Consider the following 18,559-nt stretch of genomic DNA (forward strand, 5'->3'; position numbering starts at 1 on the left):
TTAAAGAGTTTACTTGCTAATCAAATAAAAAAAAGTCTATGGCTCGTCCATATACTAAAGTTTATGGATCACTTGAATACTAGTCATTAACCCGCTTTATATATCGAATATAAATATGGACGGATGATTTCAAATTTAACTAGATAATAATTCTAAGTTTTTAGATAAAAAAAGGTAAAAAAATAAAATATATGAATATAACTTAATTTAATCCATATTTGAGCTTTATATATCGAATATAAATATGGACGGATGATTTCAAATTTAACTAGATAATAATTCTAAGTTTTTAGATAAAAAAAAGGTAAAAAATAAAATATATGAATATAACTTAATTTAATCCATATTTGATATTGTCATCTTTATTTCTGTTATTAACATATAATAAGACAAGTTGTATATGGTTCACCAGATAAAACAAAAATGTATTTATGTACTTGATTGATCAGGTAGAGACGAAACTATTACATTAAAAACAAGGACGTACTCTTTAAATATCTAATTCGCCAATTAGCATCAAATCCAATATATTATATATTATATACTGAAAATAACCTGCCTAATATTGCACCCATAAATTATAAATTATAAATTAATAAACCAGACCATGCATATGCACTTGTGACTTGTATATGATATTATTATATTAATATTATTCACATGGGAGAAAAATAGAACTTGTAAACCTCATCTAACCTGTCTTTACATTTCAAATAAGTATATAATATTTTCATCGAGGTATCTAGTATTTTTCTAATATGATGCCTAAATTATCTACTTATATAATATAGTATGATATGATGTGCATATGTGATTAATTAATCTAAACAGAATGAGTATGTTATGCTAGTAAATGTTGCGAGTGTAAAAGTAAAATAAGTCTGGTATTTAGATTTTAGACTTATTTAATTTTTACGTTCTCGCAACATTTACAACATAGACGTATTATATTATAAAGTCTAAGTTGGAGAGATTTAAGCAGAAGAAAATGGAGCGAAAACGGTTTTCCAATCAGTAGAAACCATGATTTCAGAAAATGACCATAATTTCGCAGCTTCCTTTTGGTTGCATCCTATTTCTGAGTTGGAAGCTTCATTACAATCTGCAAAGTATTTTCCACTCACGTTTTTTAATTTTGGGTTGGTTGCAACATAGCATGTTGTAGCAGCAGCCTGCACATACAAGGTCATTAATTTAGATCTAATTGCATTTATGAATATAAATGTAAATGATTTTATTAGTGTGAAATTATTACCTGAGGAATTGTTTTTAATAACTTTGAAGCCAGAAAAAACACAAAATCTGCAAGTTTTATAAATTGCAAACTTTATTAATTAGTCTTCTTTTACAAATCTATACAACATATTATCACTAGCGATAAATATATTACCTGTAATGAAACCTTCACGATCTCTTGTGAGTCCAGTTCTTACGATTCCAGGATGCACACAATTTACTGTCACGTTAACATCCATTTGCTGCCATAAAATATAAAACAATAATATAATTGAAATACATAAATTGTAAAATAAAGGGATAAAACAAAATATTACTTTTTAAGTTTTACCCATCATCAATTGTTTATAATCTAATGATAATGTATGTAAAATGTATAATAATACCTGGAGTCTATGAGCAAGTTCCTTGGTGTGCAAAACGTTTGCGAGCTTCGAGATCGCATATGCACGTGTAGCATCGTAATTACTGTATTTTTACAACAAACAAAATAAAATTAAATATCCTCAGGATAAAGTCAAAACCCACATTTAATTCATCTCTACTGTTTCAATTTTTATTCATTTTTAGTTCCTTTAGTTTTTATACACTCCCTTTTTCGCAATTGTATTATTTAACTACTCCTTACGGAGTACTATTTAACTACTCCGTCATTTAACTACTCCGTATTACCTAATTTTCTACCTTTATTTACACATTATAATAAATAACATAAACTAGATCGAATTACCTTCCATACCATCTAAATCATATTTCATAAAATATATTTTGTTGCATTGAAAAAATATGGAGTAGTTGTTAATTGATTTTTTGTGTGTTAATTCTAAGTGGTCCAAAAATTAAATTGTGTACGATTTTCATTATGGAAAGATGACGGGATTTAATCATGTTTTATTTTTTTTCTTCCTTCAACTAAAAGTTATATATAGGACCCATGGAGTAAAGACCAAGGTTTCATTACTAATCGGTATATATTTATTTATTTATTTATTTATCTATTTATTTATTTATTTATTTATTTGCATTTTATGAAGATTAATTATTAATATTAATATATATAATAATTTATGTTATATATTATATACATGTTTTAATCATTGTGCTTAAAATACATTATTATTATTACGGAGTATATATTACAGTATAAATTATATATTTATATCATATATTATTATGAAAATAATAAAATGTGGTGGAAACATGTATTCTAAAAGTCAAAGTCCAAGTCAAACTATACAGAATCCTAGAAGAAGTTCATACTATAAAAAGTGAAGTTGTACGCCTAATCCACTACCGCGTTTAAAGTACCTCAAATGTTGTGTAAATCACATTTCCTAAACTACTAAAATGGTCAGATTTTTAATACAAATTTCAAGTTTCAACAAGATAAAAAAAACGTTTAACGCATGTGATGAAAAACTGTTAAATATAAGTCAAAAAGTCTTGAAAATCATCTAAAATTTACACAAAGTTTAAGTATTGATCCGACCCAACTAATTTGTTGAAATGAGCTTTACAGGTTTAATTATACACTTATAATACACAAATAATTATCAATAATAATTGATTAATACAACTTTTGTTATGAAAATAAATATAGGGCCTCCCTCCTATATTAATCGTACTCAGATAAAAAAAATGTAGTTTAAAAAATATTTTTATTACATTTATTTACTATTTACTTTTCAGTGTTATCCGTTACTTGTAACTTAACTTTTTATCTTACATACAAAAGTTAACGAGTATAAACGTAGATAATAAATTTGAAACGACTCGAAATGAAATAATATACAATTAAATATGGAGGACTCTTTTATGAGTTTTTTTTACCTTTTGAAGAACTTCTTTTATACATGTTCAACATTTTAGTTTTGAAACATTATTGCGTCTTTCAACAATTTTTTAAATTATTTTGACTCGGTTTTTATGCATCTTTGATATATGTCTCTTAAAAATATTTATTTGTAAGTTTTCATATTTGAAACTTACAGAACTTAATCTGTGTGCAGACTGAACTCAATATGTGTGCAGACTGAGCTTAATCTGTGAGTTCTATAGATTTTCATATATATATATATATATATATTTATGATAATTTTTAAGATTATTGTCAACGTGTATAAAGTATTGTACTAATCAAACCGCTACTACAAAGGTCAATATGTAACTCTCATGAACAACATTTTTATACACCTTAGTTAAAACATTTTATATATTTAATATAATGTTTGGTTTTCTTTAAAATTTATTTAGACATAGTCCTAAATCATCGTTATCTTAATAATTCAACAATCAGATTGGTATTTACGGCAGAATATCCTAGATTAATCATCAAGCTAACCGGCCAAGAGAGAACTCAAAACTCATGCAACCGTTTTATTCTTCTCAAGTTTTCATATTTTTATTGAAAAGCAACAATTTTCATTATTTCTTTTTATTATATTTATTAAACTAAATTGAAAATATTCTTATGTATATGTACCTTTTATCCTTAGTTATCTGACCCAAAGATCGAATTATGTCACCGGAAAACCATGTATGTATTCCAGAAGATACATTCACAATTCTTCCTTGTATTTCTGTTGTTTTCGCGGTATCTATCATCGTCTTCAGTAACAATTTCGTTAACAGAAAATGACCTAATAAAAAAATATAACTTTATGATGAGTTCATTTTCTTTATATTCTTGCTCACATAGTAACTAATACATACGGAGTATATTACTACTCTTAGTAACTAATAACTTAATTACCTAAATAATTAGTTGCAAAAGTCATTTCAATTCCATCTTCCGATATCCCATGATCGTATGAAAATTTTCCAGCGTTGTTACTATAACAGATTAAATTAAATAAAATTTATAAAATACGAATTTAATTGATCGATTAGTATTGTTTGGTTTAAAAATAAAAGAGAGAGATGACATAAAATAAATGAAGTAACGTACTTACATGAGCAAATTTAAAGGCAAATTGAGAGCTTCAAATTCTGAAACAAATCTCCTTACTGATTTTAAAGAGCTAAGATCAAGTGACATAACAATAATCCGTGTATCACTATACTCTAAAGCGATTCGTGTTTTAATCTCCTCGGCTGCTTTAAGGTTTCGAGCCGGTAGAATGAGTCGAGCCCCACGCTTAGCTAGGACTCGAGCCGTCTCCGCACCTATTCCAGACGTCGCACCTTGTACATATACATAAACATATCATTCTAATTTGTAAACATGTAAAAGGATACATTTTCTTGTTTATAGTAACAGGTTAAAAAGTGTATTTTTACTCAAATATAACACGTTAAAATGTACGGAGTATATTTTTACTCAAATATATTCAGTCTAATTTATACCGTTTCCGACCCTCATAAACTCTCATAATTCGTAATGACGCAAAAACTGATCTTGTACATATACACATACATATTATTCTAGTTTGTAAACAGATAAGTTTTTAATGTTTATACTACTAACATGTTAAAAAGTGTATTTTTATTCACAGGCCGCCTAACCAGTTTATACAGTTTCCGACCACCATAAATTATAATTATAATTATAATAATAATAATAATATTAATAATTATAATTATATTCATATAATTTAAGTTATTTATCGTTAACTCCATTTTAGTATGTCTCAAATTAATTGTTTAATTCCATAAATAAATAAAGATAATCTAACAAAAATCTTTTGTGTTTCTATTTTATTTATGTAACAAAAGATACTTAAAAATTAAGGAGTAGGACTGAAAGTTAACAAAAAGGTATATGTGATAATTATTTTTTTTTAAACCGTATATTTGTTAAAAACAATAGATTTATGGAAGAAGGAGTACTTTTCTCGCTCCTTAACTTATACTCGTAGTAGTAACTAATTTTAATACTAATATATAATATCTATTACTCTTTCGACACAAGTAAAAATGATTAAAAAACACATGATTCTTTTTCTGTCCAAATTAATAATAGGAAAATGATGAGAATGCATGTGCATGAATAAGATTATGTATATAGAGAAAATAATTTAAAAAATAAATAGTTACCGGTGATGATGCCGGTGTATGATCGTAAATCAATACATGAATCATCAGTGACTTGTTCGCCGGTGGATTTCGACCCGTACCCGCTTGGTCCGGCTGACCCGGTCAAGTACTTAACCGTTTCAAGCATTTTGACTTTCCTTTGAATTCTTTCGTTGTTGTGTTGATATTTGTGTACAAACTTTTTGTTTCTTTATCTTTTTAGTATATATAGAGAAAAAAAAAGTAAGAAAAAAAAAGAGAGAAAGGGAGTGTACGAATAGGAGTAAATAGAGTTAAATGTCAACAACTTAACAGAAGAGAAAAAAAGGGGGGCAGAGGCTAGTTATATACATGGATGTGTGTGTATATATAGGCTTCAGAACAAAAAAGGTGATTTATTTTAAAATTAAAAAAATATATATTAAAATAATAAAGGAGTGATCAAGGCAGAGTGGACCTGTGGGTTGTTTACACAAGGGATGGGGGGGTGAGGAGATGATGGTCCTGGTTCTACTTATGAATCGGTTTACTTGTTGCATGTCACTTGATTTATGTAGAGATGCAAATGCAAAAGTTCGTTTTGCTTTGCTTTTATTATTTCCGTATTCATTACTTAATAGTTACATTAAATTAGAGGTACTTCATTCGTTATAATTCTAAATTGTTTCATTTATTTCATTTCGAATGTGAGGGGTTCAATCTTAATTTCATTCCCCTTTTAATTTATTTATTAATTTTTTTTTAAAAGGCAAGAATATATATTATAGAAATATAAAAAGAAAACTAGCAAGAAGCTAGCAATACAATACCACATCTCGAAATCAACACACTTAACAAGATAGACACGACTTGGCCAACAAACACGAACTAACAACACAAAACATTGCGTAAAAATAACTCAACACCTCGGCCAAACGATTATGCACGAGAGACACACGCTCGATAGCCCGAAATAAACTAAGACCAAAAACCAAATACTTTATGTGTTCGAATCCCAAGATGAACATGAACAACATGAGCACTCGTCATCAACACCATCATCTTCGTCTAACTCCTCCATCAAATCCACGAGAAATGCCCTTTCATACCATCTAAGTTCGTCTCGACATCCTCTACGCTTCATACGTTTTTTCCCCAGAACAAAATTAGTAAAGTGATTTTTAATTAACGGAGGAATTTTTTTCTGCTTAATTCGAAAACGAGCCACCGCACTATTACCTATTCTTCCATCATTAAAATTCATACTAATTGAAATACCCTTAATAGTGAATTCACACTCACAATGAGATGATTTCAAATCATAAACCTTAGGACCACTATTATTCACCTCAGGAAGACTAGGCCCAAATTTATTTGAACTGTTAACACCCTTGCGGCCCAAAGAAAACTCAGGCCCAACGTCTTTAGACAGATTGGAATATTGTGCCAAAGGATCCGTGTCAGCAACATCGGGAATAGAATCCTGCACATCGCTCGATACACCAATTGCATGCTTAAGAATATTGGAACTCGAATCGTAGTCCTCGGGAGAAGATGAAAGTATGCCTGGTGAGCGATTGGTTCCCCATCTTGAAACATCATGATTATCATTTTCCATGGATACATCGGCATCTTGATTTCCGGCGACCGGAATATTACCGACTTGTTGGACCATCTTCTCAACGTTAACATGTAGATTAAATAATAAGATGGTAAATTTTTTACACTAAACAAAAGGTAGATTATAATAATAATATTTTAAAATTGCGTACATCGTATCTCGATAAATAGAATTGGAATGGAAAGATTTTTTCTTTTTAAATCTGTATTTATATCCTACTGAAGAAGAACATGCAACATAAAGCGGATGTGAAGGGTTCAGTCTCGGTCTCATCTCCTTTTTGATTATTAGTTCATGATTTCTTCTTTCATATGTCGTAGAACTTTGTTAGTGAGCTCATTATTGTCGGTATTGTGTCCATTAATTATAATTTTAGCCTATTTGCAACCTAGTTAAACTTGTTTTCACCCTGCTAGTGAGCTCTGGAGATTGAATGATAACGATGAAATTGAAATGAACAACACGATTGTGAATTAATTGAATAAAACTAAATATTAAATATATACCACAATTTAAGCATGAACCCTACATAACGAAAATTACAAAAAACATGAGCGTCTAACAAACTATTAAACATATTTTACAAATACACCGAAATGGTCTAATGTACTTCACTTTTTGGAAATTACAAACTGGTCACGTACTTTCAGTTGACTTGATTTGACTTTTATACTCCCCCGCAAGTCGTGATTTGATAGGAACTTAAACGCCCAACTTGTTTAGCAATTTGGAATGCTGATCAACTGAAGTAACTTTCGTAAAAACATTTGCAAGTTGATCTATTGTATTCACATACTTAGTAGTAATTGAACCAGCTTTAAGTTGATCTCTCACATAGTGATAAACACTTCTATATGTTTGGTACGAGCATATGAACACTGGATTTGCGACAATGTGTATTGCAACTTGGTTATCACAGTATAACTCCACATGACCTAAATATTTCAATCCCAAATCTTTTAATAAGGAGACTAACCATGTGACTTCACAACGAGTAAACAACCATGGATCTGTATTCTGCTTCTACATATGATCTTAAAACCACAGCTTGCTTTTTAGACTTTCAAAAAATAGAAGAATCACCCAATAGATCTTCTGGTCATTGGACAACTAGCCAAATCAGAGTCACAATAGGCTTTTTATTGTACTGTTAACCTATTTGCTAGTAAGATACCTTGATCTGGTGCTAACAACAAGTATCTTAGCAAATTTTCAACGGCTTGATAATGTACATAAATGGGACTTTGCTTAAATTGGCTTAGCAAATGTACAATGTAACAAATGTCAGGTCTGGTAATTGTCAGATATATCAGTCTGCATATTAACCTTCTATAAACCTTATGATCGGGTAAAGGAGAACCTTTGTCTGCTGTATGTTGCACATTCTAATCCATAGGCAACTTGTAGGGCTTTTAATTAATAATTCCATTTTCTTTTAGCAAATCCAGAGTGTATTTTTTCTTAAATTCACAAACTCGTCCCAATACTTTCAATTGACTTGTGATATTGCCTCGTTTATACATATTTTTACTCGCAATATCGATTCGTTTCTATTTGGTTTTTGAATATAAGTTGAAGAAATGGCGAAGAAATTGTTAAAGTTTGAGTTGTTACATTCCTACGAGATGATTCGAAGAGTTATTATAATTTGGAAGATATACGGATGAAAGTTTCGCTGTTTTGTAAAAGATAATCGAAAGTCTAAGCGAAGAGTCAAAGTATAAAAATGAAACAGAAAAATACTGTTCAAAACAGCACATCTCGCGGCCGCAATAACAATCAATGCGGTCGCGATTTTGGTATTTGCCCGTGATTAAATTCTCGCGGTCGCATTGCATTAACATAAATCCGGAAACAGAGTTCAAGTAAAATCGCGGTCGCGATTACATTTAATGTGGGCGCGATTTTTGTGAAGACTCGTGGTCGCGATTCCCTTAATGTGGCCGTGAGATTTGCAGCCGACTTTAGAATTTTTGTTTACTATAAATACGCGTTTTAACTCCCTTTTTAAGGTAGTCAGTTTTCGAAGACGAATTTGGATGCTCTAGCAGCTAGGTTACGAATTTTATAGCTTTTATATCAACTTTTCATTGGTTTTACATTATTGCAACAATTTTGGTTAGTGTTAATCTTTCAATTACTTTTGTTTACATTTAGTTTAATGATTTCAATGGTTTATCTTTTATTCTCTTGTGTTCTTTGCTTTAATATGAGTAGCTAAATTAGTTATATCTACTTAGATGATTGAACTAAGGTGAATGATTGTGATAATGCTAAAAACGAACATATATTTCATAGCATTATTCCCCTAGAAAGACAAGCTTTTAGTTGCAATTGTTCTATTTACAAGTGATATTCGTTTAAATAATAAAAGGTGAAGACAAAAGACAGATTCGACGAATTGAAGACGCAAATGACCAAAAAGCTCAAAAGTACAAAATACAATCAAAGAGGTTCCAATTATTGATAAGAAACGTCTCGAAATTACAAGAGTACAAGATTCAAAACGCAAAGTACAAAATATAAAATTGTACGCAAGGACGTTCGAAAATCCGGAACCGGGACATGAGTCAACTCTCAACGCTCGTCGCAACGGACTAAAAATTACAAGTCAACTATGCACATAAATATACTATAATATTTAAATAATTCTTATAATTATTTATATATTATATAAATAATAAAAATCCGTCGGCAAGAAAGACTCCAAAGTTGGTGAGCTGTATTTTCAAACTTCGCGACTCGCGGAATTTGAAGGCAAAAGTTGTCGCGAGTCGCGGAGTACCCCTGAACTCAATTCCCTATAAAGCCAACCGACATCTGATCATTTTCATGATATATATCCATCCTCTCTATATCTATACGTAAATATTTATATTTATAATTTATATTTTAATTTTAATTTTAATTTTAAATCCTAATAATAAGGGTATGTTAGCAAATGTTGTAAGGGTGTAAGTCGAAATTCTGTCCGTGTAATGCTACGCTATTTTTAATCATTGTAAGTTATGTTCAACCTTTTTAATTTAATGTCTCGTAGCTAAGTTATTATTATGCTTATTTAAAACGAAGTAATCATGATGTTGGGCTAATTATTAAAATTGGGTAATTGGGCTTTGTACCATAATTGGAGTTTGGACAAAAGAACGACACTTGTGGAAATTAGACTATGGGCTATTAATGGGCTTTATATTTGTTTAATTAAATGATAGTTTGTTAATGTTAATATAAAGATTTACAATTGGGCGTCCCTATTAATTACCATATACACTCGATCGGACACGATGGGCGGGGTATTTATATGTACGAATAATCGTTCATTTAACCGGACACGGGAATGGATTAATAGCCACTAGAATAATTAAAACAGGGGTGAAATTATGTACAAGGACACTTGGTATAATTGATAACAAAATATTAAAACCTTGGGTTACACTCAGTCGACATCCTGGTGTAATTATTAAACAAAGTATTAAAATCTTGTTACAGTTTAAGTCCCCAATTAATTGGAATATTTAACTTCGGGTATAAGGATAATTTGACGAGGACACTCGCACTTTATATTTATGACTGATGGACTGTTATGGACAAAAACCAGACGGACATATTAAATAATCCAGGACAAAGGACAATTAACCCATGGACATAAAACTAAAATCAACACGTCAAACATCATGATTACGGAAGTTTAAATAAGCATAATTCTTTTATTTCATATTTAATTTCCTTTATTTTATATTTAATTGCACTTCTAATTATAGCACTTTTATTTATTGTTATTATATTCAATTACACTTTTAATTATCGTACTTTTTAATTATCGCAAGTTTATTTTATCGCACTTTTATTATTCGCAATTTCATTATCATTATTTACTTTACGCTTTAAATTAAGTCTTGTATTTATTCATTATTTTACATTTGGTTTTAACTGCGACTAAAGTTTTAAAATCGACAAACCGGTCATTAAACGGTAAAAAACCCCCCTTTATAATAATAATATTACTTATATATATATTTGTATTTTTATAAATTTAAACTAATATAGCGTTAAGCTTTGTGAAAAAGATTCCCTGTGGAACGAACCGGACTTACTAAAAACTACACTACTGTACGATTAGGTACACTGCCTATAAGTGTTGTAGCAAGGTTTAAGTATATCCATTCTCTAAATAAATAAATATCTTGTGTAAAATTGTATCGTATTTAATAGTATTTCCTGCTAAAAATTAATAGTATTTTATACCCCTCTGCTAAAACATCAAGTTATTTTTGGCGCCGCTGCCGGGGAATCGCTTAAAAGCCGGAAGCGCAACGCTAATATAAAAAAAAAATAAAAAATTTAGTTTACTTTTATTAAAATTTGTTTTTATAAAAATACGTTTTAAATATTCGAAAATATAAAAAGAAAAAGAAAAATATAAGTATTTTTAAGATTTTGTTAAATATTTAAGTTTTATAAAGTTTCTTTATTTTTATATAAGTTTTATTTAAGTATTTTGTTTTTATTTAAAACATAAAAAAAACCGAAGAAAAAAATTTAATATATATAAATCTATTTTTAAGATATTTTTAAAATTATAAAGTAGTTCTATTTTTATTTAAGTTTTTAAATATAACTTTTTATTATATAAATATTTTGATATAAACAGAAAATATAAAACAGAAAAAATAAAATAAAAAAAAAACGCGTCAAATTTAAAACTGTACCAGAGTTGAATTTTGGAACCCCGCGACTCGCGGGGTTTGCTGCTTGGAATACCGCAACTCACGGAGACAATCTGACACGCCACACAGGAACCCTAATCAGCATTAATTACGGAGTAATTATTAATTATTATTATTATTAACCCTAAATACATATTATTATTATAATTAGTTTTATTTTAAGTTTCTTTTTATTTAATTTATATATTTAGTTAAATTAGTTTAATTAAAATATAAAATTAATAGTTTTATAAAATAAATAATATAAAAATAATATTTTTATAAAAATTGTACTTTTTACAACTTTTTGTATATTTTTATATTTTGTCCCTTTTTAATCGTTTTAGCGTAATATTTGTATTTTTAGCTCATATTTAGTTTTAAACTTAGTTTTTGCCATAGTTATTTTTACTTCTAGATTTTTAGGCTTTGCCGTAGAATTCCTTAAGTGCTTTTTCTTTAGACTAAGATTTAGGTACTTTAGAATTTTGCGACGCCTTTTTAAGTTTTAATTTCTTTTTAAGTTATTTCCATTTGGGATTTAGTTTTTCCTGTAAGCTTTAATATTTTTAGACGACTTTTACCTATGTATCAATTATCATTCCAATTAGTAATCTCAATTTGCGATTATAATTTTAAGTTAGTTGTAGTAATAAGGTTAGGTTAGTCAAGTGTTTTTAAGTGTTATAAGTTTCTTTTATTTTTCCGTCACTTTTTATTTTTCAACCATTTTTCTTTTTCGACCTTTTTCGACACGCTCTTTTTCTTTCTTATTTCTCGCTATTCTAGTTTTAGGATATAGATTTTTATTCTACTTCTTATCTAAATTTCTTAAAATTACGAAAATTTATTTTAAGTGGTTAAATTGATAGACATCAAAATTTTCTGGTTCGTAGTAATAGTTGGATTTGTACGTGGACCGGGTTATTGGAGCCAAACAGTCCTCAATTATATTGAGACCAAACGAATCCTGCCCCTCTGCTGCATCTTTTGGCTATTCGAAACGTGGGCAAAATCAGAAAAGTCTATTGATTGGATAACTTATTATAATTTTTCTTTCCTTTTAAAAAATAATAGGATATTCAGTGAATGCACCGAGCAAGACGTTCACCACCTTTTGTACGTTCACCACCTGTAACTAGATCAAGACATTTAGCAAATATTACCGCCGTTGATTTTTCTTTAGAATCGTCATCCAGTCGACCAAGTACTCCAGTTCAAATTTCCGATAATCCATTTTTTGAACCCGACCTCACAATTGAGAATCCGGAGAATATTCAGGAACGATTCATAGATCCTGAACCACTAAACTTTCCTCCGGAACCACCAATCATTCAAACAGAGATTGTTGAGGAACGAACCATTAAATCAGAATCCTCTAGTGATTCAGATTCAACAAATTCAATTATGGAGAATCTGGAACCTTTAAGTATGGAAGACCGAATGAGAGCTAAACGCACTGGCCAAGGTCACGCAATTACTCATCCAGACATTAATGCGCCAGATTATGAAATCAAAGGACAAATTCTACACATGGTGACTAATCAATGCCAATTTAGTGGTGCGCCGAAGGAAGATCCAAATGAACATCTACGTACCTTTAATAGGATCTGCACACTATTTAAAATCCGAGAAGTGGAGGATGAACAGATATATCTCATGTTATTTCCCTGGACTTTAAAGGGAGAAGCCAAAGATTGGTTGGAATCGTTACCTGAAGGGGCGATTGATACATGGGATGTTTTAGTTGAAAAATTTCTTAAACAATTCTTTCCTGCATCTAAAGCTGTAAGACTTCAAGCAGAAATTGTTACGTTCACACAGAAGCCAAATGAAACTCTATATGAGGCGTGGACTAGATTTGGAAAGTTATTAAGAGGATGTCCGCAACATGGTTTAGACACCTGTCAAATAGTACAAATATTCTACCAAGGATGCGACATCACTACAAGGAAAGACATAGATATAGCAGCTGGTGGTTCTATTATGAAGAAAACCGAAACTGATGCTTACAAAATTATTGATAACACTGCTTTCCACTCACATGAGTGGCACCATGAAAAAGATATCGTTAGATCATCTAAAACAGCTAGAGCCGATTCTAGCCATGACTTAGATTCCATTTGCGCAAAGATAGATGCTGTGGAGAGACGAATGGAAAAGATGACTAAAGATATTCACTCAATACGAATTAGTTGTGAGCAGTGTGGAGGACCACATTTGACAAAAGATTGTCTCAGTATTGAATTAACAATGGAACAAAGAGAGAATATTTCATACATAAACCAAAGACCTGGAAATAATTATCAGAATAATTATCAACCGCCAAGACCAATTTACAATCAAAACCAGAATTATAACCGAAATATTCCATACAACAACCAACAAGGTCCTAGCAATCAACAAGTATCCAATAATACTTACAACCAGCAAAGACCTAACTTTCAAAACAAACCACCACAAGAAACCGATGATAAAAAGCCGAATTTAGAAGATATGATGACGAAGCTAGTTGAAACTCAAACACAGTTTTTCACATCTCAGAAACAAACTAATGAACAAAATGCTCAAGCATTTAGAAATCAACAAGCTTCTATTCAAAATCTGGAACAAGAAGTAAGTAACCTAGCAAGGTTAATAGGTGAAAGAAAACCGGGAAGTCTACCTAGTGATACAAATGCTAACCCCTGGAATGAAACAGCTAAAGCCATTACCACAAGAAGTGGTACAACACTTAAACCACCTGAAATACTTGTAACTTCTGATGAAGTTATTCCTACTCCACAAGAACCACAACCTGATCAAGATAAGGAAAAAGAACCGGTAGTTGAAAAGGTTAATGAAGATAACACAGTTAAGGCTAAACCTTATGTTAAACCATACCAACCACCACTTCCTTACCCGAGTAAAATGAAGAAAGAAAAACTTGAAGCCGAGCAATCCAAATTCTTGGATATGTTTAAATAGATAAACGTAAATCTTCCTTTCATTGATGTGATTTCAGGAATGCCAAGATATGCTAAATTCTTGAAAGATCTAATCTCAAATAGAAAGAAAATGGAAGAACTCTCGGCTGTTACCATGAATGCTAATTGTTCAGCAGTGCCGTTGAATAAGATACCAGAAAAACTATCTGATTCAGGAAGTTTCACAATTCCATGTTTTTTGGATAGTCTTAGTTCAATAGAAGCATTGGCAGACTTAGGTGCTAGTATAAATCTAATGCCATATTCACTATACGCTAAACTAGACCTTGGAGAATTGAAACCAACCAGAATAAACATACAACTAGCCGATAGATCAATAAAATATCCTAGAGGGATAATGGAGAACATGCTAGTTAAAGTTGGTACTTTAGTATTTCCAGTAGATTTTGTTGTTTTGGACATGGAAGAAGATTCTCAAGTTCCTCTCATATTAGGAAGACCATTCTTAAACACGGCTAAAGCAATGATAGACGTGTTCGGTAAGAAATTGACCCTAAGTATAGAGGACGAGAGTGTTACCTTTTCAGTTGATAGAGCAATGCAACAACCACAATCTGCAGATGATACATGTTATTATATTCAAACTATAGATGCACACGCAGAATTGTTAGAAGAATTTCCAGAATTACAAGGAACAGGAGAATGTTCTTTAGGAGAAGGTAATGAACCAATTGATGAAGTTGAAATGTTAGCTACACTTATAGCTAATGGATATGAACCAACAACAGAAGAAATTCAAATGCTAAAAGAAGAAGACAGATATCGATACAAATCATCGATAGAAGAACCTCCGAAATTAGAGTTAAAGCCACTTCCAAACCATTTGGAATACGCTTATTTACATGGTGAATCTGAATTACCTGTAATAATATCGTCTTCTCTTACTGAAAATGAGAAATCACAACTCATTTCTGTGTTGAAAGCTCATAAACCAGCCATTGCATGGAAGATTCATGATATTAAAGGAATAAGTCCTTCGTATTGCACACATAAAATCCTTATGGAAGAAGGTTATAAAACGTATGTGCAACGCCAACGAAGAATAAATCCTAATATGCAAGATGTAGTTAAGAAAGAGATTATTAAACTGCTAGATGCATGTCTAATTTATCCAATCTCTGATAGTCCATGGGTAAGCCCAGTTCAATGCGTGCCTAAGAAGGGTGGCATGACTGTCATTACAAATGAGAAAAATGAGCTTATTCCTACTAGGACTGTAACAGGATGGCGTGTGTGTATTGATTATAGAAAATTAAATGACGCCACCAGAAAAGATCACTTTTCCTTACCTTTCATAGATCAAATGTTGGAAAGATTAGCCGGAAATAGTTAGTATTGTTTTCTAGATGGATTTTTCGGATATTTTCAAATTCCAATAGCACCCGAAGATCAAGAGAAAACCACATTCACGTGCCCTTATGGTACTTTTGCTTACAAACGCATGCCATTTGGACTTTGCAACGCCCCTGCAACCTTTCAAAGGTGTATGATGGCGATTTTTCATGACATGATAGAAAAATGCATGGAAGTTTTCATGGATGACTTTTCAGTCTTCGGTGATACATTTGAAACATGTCTAGCTAATCTTGAATGAATGCTTATTAGATGCGAACAATCAAATCTAGTACTTAATTGGGAGAAATGTCATTTCATGGTTAAAGAAGACATCGTTCTTGGACATAAAATTTCAAAAGAAGGAATTGAAGTGGATAGAGCTAAAGTAGATGTAATTTCTAAACTTCCACATCCCACCAATGTTAGAGGAGTTAGGAGTTTTCTAGGGCATGCCGGTTTTTACCGACGTTTCATAAAAGATTTTTCTAAAATTGCCACTCATATGAATAAACTCCTAGAAAAGGATGCTCCATTCATCTTTTCAGATGAGTGTATCAAATCTTTTAATATTCTTAAAGAGAAACTCCCTAATGCGCCGATCATGATAACACCAAATTGGAATCTACCATTTGAACTAATGTGCGATGCAAGTGATTTTGCAATGGGAGCCGTTTTAGGACAAAGGATTGAAAAACGATTTCAACCTATATATTATGCTAGTAAGACGTTACAAGGAGCACAAACGAACTATACAACTACTGAAAAAGAACTCCTTGCTACTGTCTTTGCTTTTGACAAATTTCGATCATATCTTGTTCTAGCAAAAACGGTGGTCTATACCGACCATTCTGCTCTTAGATACCTATTTTCGAAACAAGATGCTAAACCAAGATTAATCCGTTGGATCTTACTCTTACAAGAGTTTGATATTGAAATCCGAGATAAAAGAGGAGCAGAAAATCTCGCCGCTGATCATCTTTCTCGTCTTGAAAATCCCGAATTAGAAGTTCTAAATGAATCGGCCATACAAGACAACTTTCCTGATGAATATCTATTGAAGATAGATTATAATGAAATCTCATGGTTTGCAGACTATGCAAACTATTTAGTATGTGGATTCCTTGAAAAAGGATTATCGTACCAAAAACGAAAGAAATTCTTCAGTGATATAAAACACTATTTCTGGGAAGATCCACATTTGTTTAAAAGTTGTCCAGATGGAATAATACGCCGATGTGTATTTGGAGATGAAGCTAGTAAAATATTAAACCATTATCACACAGGACCAACAGGAGGGCATTATGGGCCTCAACTAACAGCAAGAAAAATTTATGATGCTGGATTCTATTGGCCTACAATTTACAAAGACGCACACCTTCTTTGCAAATCCTGTGATGCTTGTCAAAGGGCCGGAAAAATAAGTCAACGTGATGAAATGCCACAAAATGTCATCCGAGTATGTGAAGTATTTGACATTTGGGGTATTGACTTTATGGGTCCATTTCCAAAATCTCATAATAATCTATATATACTCGTAGCCATTGATTATGTATCTAAATGGGTGGAAGCACAAGCTCTCCCAACTAACGATGCACGAGTTGTAGTCAACTTTTTAAAACGTCTTTTTGCAAGGTTTGGAACACCGAAAGCTTTAATAAGTGATCGGGGTACTCATTTCTGTAATAATCAACTTGAGAAAGTTCTTAAAAGATATGGAGTAACTCATAAAATCTCCACCGCATATCATCCACAAACAAGTGGACAAGTTGAAAATACCAACCGAGCTTTAAAACGTATTCTAGAGAAAATCGTAGGATCAAATCCGAAGGAATGGTCCATTAAATTGGAGGATGCACTCTGGGCTTTTAGAACAGCCTACGAAACTCCAATTGGAACCACACCTTTTAGACTTGTTTATGGAAAAGCATGTCATCTTCCAGTAGAAATTGAACACAAAGCATTTTGGGCTTTGAAGACATGTAATCTTGATTTACATGAAGCCGAACGTCTACGATTAAGTCAACTAAACGAATTAGAAGAATTAAGACATGAAGCATACGAAAATTCGTTAATCTATAAAGAAAGAACGAAGAAATGGCATGATAAAAGAATCAGAAGTTCAAAAGAATTTAAAGAAGGAGACAGAGTTCTTCTTTTCAATTCACGATTCAAGCTATTTCCTGGAAAATTGAAATCAAGATGGTCTGGACCATTCATAGTCAAAAGAGTTTTTCCATACAGAACAGTAGAATTGATAAATTCAAATGGGATTGAATTTAAAGTTAATGGTCACAGAGTTAAACATTACATACATGGTCCGATGGAAGTTGACAACGAAGTTAATCACAATTTCGACACCACAGCTAACTAAGTGTGGGGAGAATCAAGTCTTTAAAGGATAATATATATTTCTGTTAGAGTTAGATTGTCTGTTTTCGTGTAGTTCTCGAAAATGGAACCCGAATGGTCTTTCCCTAGCAGACCCTAAAGAACTAGTCTTCTCCCCCCATTCTGAATTTTTATTTTTTTTAGGAAATGAAGACTGCCTGTGAACTAAACCATGGTCTAATGCTACACGCTTTGATCACTAAACGTAATAATGACACACTACCAAGTGAAATAGTATCAGTAATCAGAGAAAGATTGGACGGAGTTAGAAAAGAATCCAGATGCGAAGATAA

At 31.3% G+C, this 18,559-nt stretch overlaps 1 protein-coding gene across 1 annotated transcript; it reads right to left on the minus strand.

Annotated features, from left to right (window-relative positions):
* Nucleotides 1-668: 668 nt before the first annotated feature.
* On the minus strand, nt 669-5,574 carry LOC139857201 (short-chain dehydrogenase TIC 32 A, chloroplastic). Its single transcript, XM_071845940.1, has 8 exons — nt 5,272-5,574; nt 4,188-4,419; nt 3,989-4,068; nt 3,719-3,875; nt 1,623-1,704; nt 1,391-1,478; nt 1,256-1,302; nt 669-1,172 (listed from the first exon to the last, which is right to left on the minus strand). Exons 1-8 carry the CDS (start codon nt 5,396-5,398, stop codon nt 975-977), a joined length of 1,011 nt encoding a protein of 336 aa, XP_071702041.1. The 5' UTR covers nt 5,399-5,574; the 3' UTR covers nt 669-974.
* Nucleotides 5,575-18,559: the final 12,985 nt, after the last annotated feature.

Source organism: Rutidosis leptorrhynchoides, chromosome 7 (assembly GCF_046630445.1).
Source record: "Rutidosis leptorrhynchoides isolate AG116_Rl617_1_P2 chromosome 7, CSIRO_AGI_Rlap_v1, whole genome shotgun sequence".
NCBI classification, from domain to species: Eukaryota; Viridiplantae; Streptophyta; class Magnoliopsida; order Asterales; family Asteraceae; genus Rutidosis; species Rutidosis leptorrhynchoides.